The sequence below is a fragment of the Haplochromis burtoni genome, unplaced genomic scaffold, assembly GCF_018398535.1.
Source record: "Haplochromis burtoni strain Fernald_Lab_line unplaced genomic scaffold, NCSU_Asbu1 Contig_1611, whole genome shotgun sequence".
In the NCBI taxonomy this organism is placed as follows: domain Eukaryota; kingdom Metazoa; phylum Chordata; class Actinopteri; order Cichliformes; family Cichlidae; genus Haplochromis; species Haplochromis burtoni.
The window spans coordinates 3,514-5,415 of record NW_024583972.1 but is presented as its reverse complement, the minus strand read 5'-3'; the positions used below and the strand labels follow the sequence as shown (position 1 = coordinate 5,415).

The 1,902-nt window shown below is 39.5% G+C and overlaps 1 protein-coding gene across 1 annotated transcript; it reads left to right on the top strand.

Annotated features, from left to right (window-relative positions):
- Positions 1–31: 31 nt before the first annotated feature.
- Positions 32–1,236, top strand: LOC121813385 (phospholipid-transporting ATPase ID-like). The gene is made up of 5 exons (XM_042217119.1): positions 32–80; positions 202–410; positions 503–546; positions 670–835; positions 1,034–1,236. Exons 2-5 carry the CDS (start codon positions 254–256, stop codon positions 1,234–1,236), a joined length of 570 nt encoding a protein of 189 aa, XP_042073053.1. The 5' UTR covers positions 32–80; positions 202–253.
- The last annotated feature ends 666 nt before the right edge of the window (positions 1,237–1,902 follow it).

Below are 1,902 nucleotides of genomic sequence, written 5' to 3'. Positions count from 1 at the left end.
GCTCCTCTCTCATCATTCCTCATCTTCTGGTCTTATGTCATTGTCCTTAACACAGTGATACCCAGTTCACTTTATGTCAGGTAAGTTTCAGCACAGAAAAATGATGAAACCAAAAAACAACCAAAGTTGGTTTGAACACTTGAGACTTGTGCTAATATGTATCACATTTTGAAATTTTACCAATTTGTGCTACATTGTTAGCGTGGAGTTCATTCGTCTGGGAAACAGCTTCTTAATAGACTGGGACAGGAAGATGTACTATCCTAAGAATGATACTCCAGCTCAGGCAAGAACCACCACACTCAGTGAGGAGCTAGGCCAGATTAAATACATCTTCAGTGACAAGACTGGCACTCTGACACAGAACATCATGACTTTCAACAAGTGCTCCATTAATGGAAAAGCTTACGGTGAGCAGCTTTGCTTGTGTAAAAATTAGTGAGGCAAATGGAAACACATTGGGTAAACAACTGATTTTACAGTACATTTATCATATATTCAGGGGACCTCTATGATTTCTCTGGACAAAGAGTGGAAATTACAGAGGTGAGGAAAATACATCCATTGCATTGTTTGTGAACTTTGTTTAAATTACAGAGGTGAGAGGAAAATGCATGATTATTTAAAGAAAGTATTGATCCAACTTTGTTGTTTTGGCTTTTCTTGCAGAGGACAGAGAGAGTGGACTTCTCCTGGAACAATCTGGCTGATCCAAAGTTCAGCTTTCATGACCACAGTCTGGTGGAGATGGTGAGAAGTGGAAACCCTGAGACTCAGGAGTTCTTCCGCTTGTTATCCCTGTGTCACACTGTCATGCCTGAGGAAAAGAAAGAGGGTGAGGGGTCCTCTAAAAGACATCTTCATTTCATTTACATTTCAGGAGAATTTCGAAATATTCTTGGAGTCTATTTAAAAACTCCAAATTCAGTGCAATAAAAGACATACAGGTACATGGAAATGTGCTCCACCATGCAAATGTTCAAATTTTACCCTTATATGCCAATTAAATTGTCATCTCTGTTTTACCTGGTAGGAGAGCTCAATTATCAGGCTCAGTCACCTGATGAAGGCGCTCTGGTGACTGCTGCAAGAAACTTTGGATTTGTGTTCCTATCACGCACACCAGAAACCATCACAGTAGTAGAGATGGGCAAACAAGTCATCTACGAACTTCTGGCCATTCTGGACTTTAATAATATGAGGAAGAGGATGTCAGTGATAGGTGAGAGGAAGTAGTGATAGGTTTTTTTGTGTCGTTATCTTCAGTGACCACACTTCATATATTCAGAATACATTTCTCATTTCTGCATGACATTACATCAAACTTTCTAACTTTCCCTGTCACTTCCAGTGCGCAGCCCAGAGGGGAAGTTGACTCTATACTGCAAAGGTGCAGACACCATGATCTTTGAAAGACTGCACCCCTCCTGTAACAAACTGATGGAAGTAACCACTAACCACCTCAATGTGAGTGATCCAAAGCATATAAAAGTAGCTTGAAGCTAAAGTCAATGAAATTTTAATATAATTAATGTAATTTAACATTTGACTTCTTTTGATAATCAAACAAAAACAGGAGTATGCAGGTGATGGCCTCCGTACACTTGCTCTGGCCTACAAAGACTTAAATGAGGACTACATGATAGATTGGAAACAGCGCCACCATGAGGCCAGTGTTGCCATGGAGGGACGTGAAGAAAAACTTGATGAACTTTATGAAGAGATAGAGAAAGATATGATGGTTAGTACATGTGCTGAAAACTTTGTCAATACGAATTTGCTGCTTGATTATCTATTGGTAGTTATACTTCATACCGGGGATATGAAACTCATTTTACATTACGGCCCACAATATAGCCTAATTTCATGTGAAATTCAGATTGTCCTCTGTCAGTGTTTTAC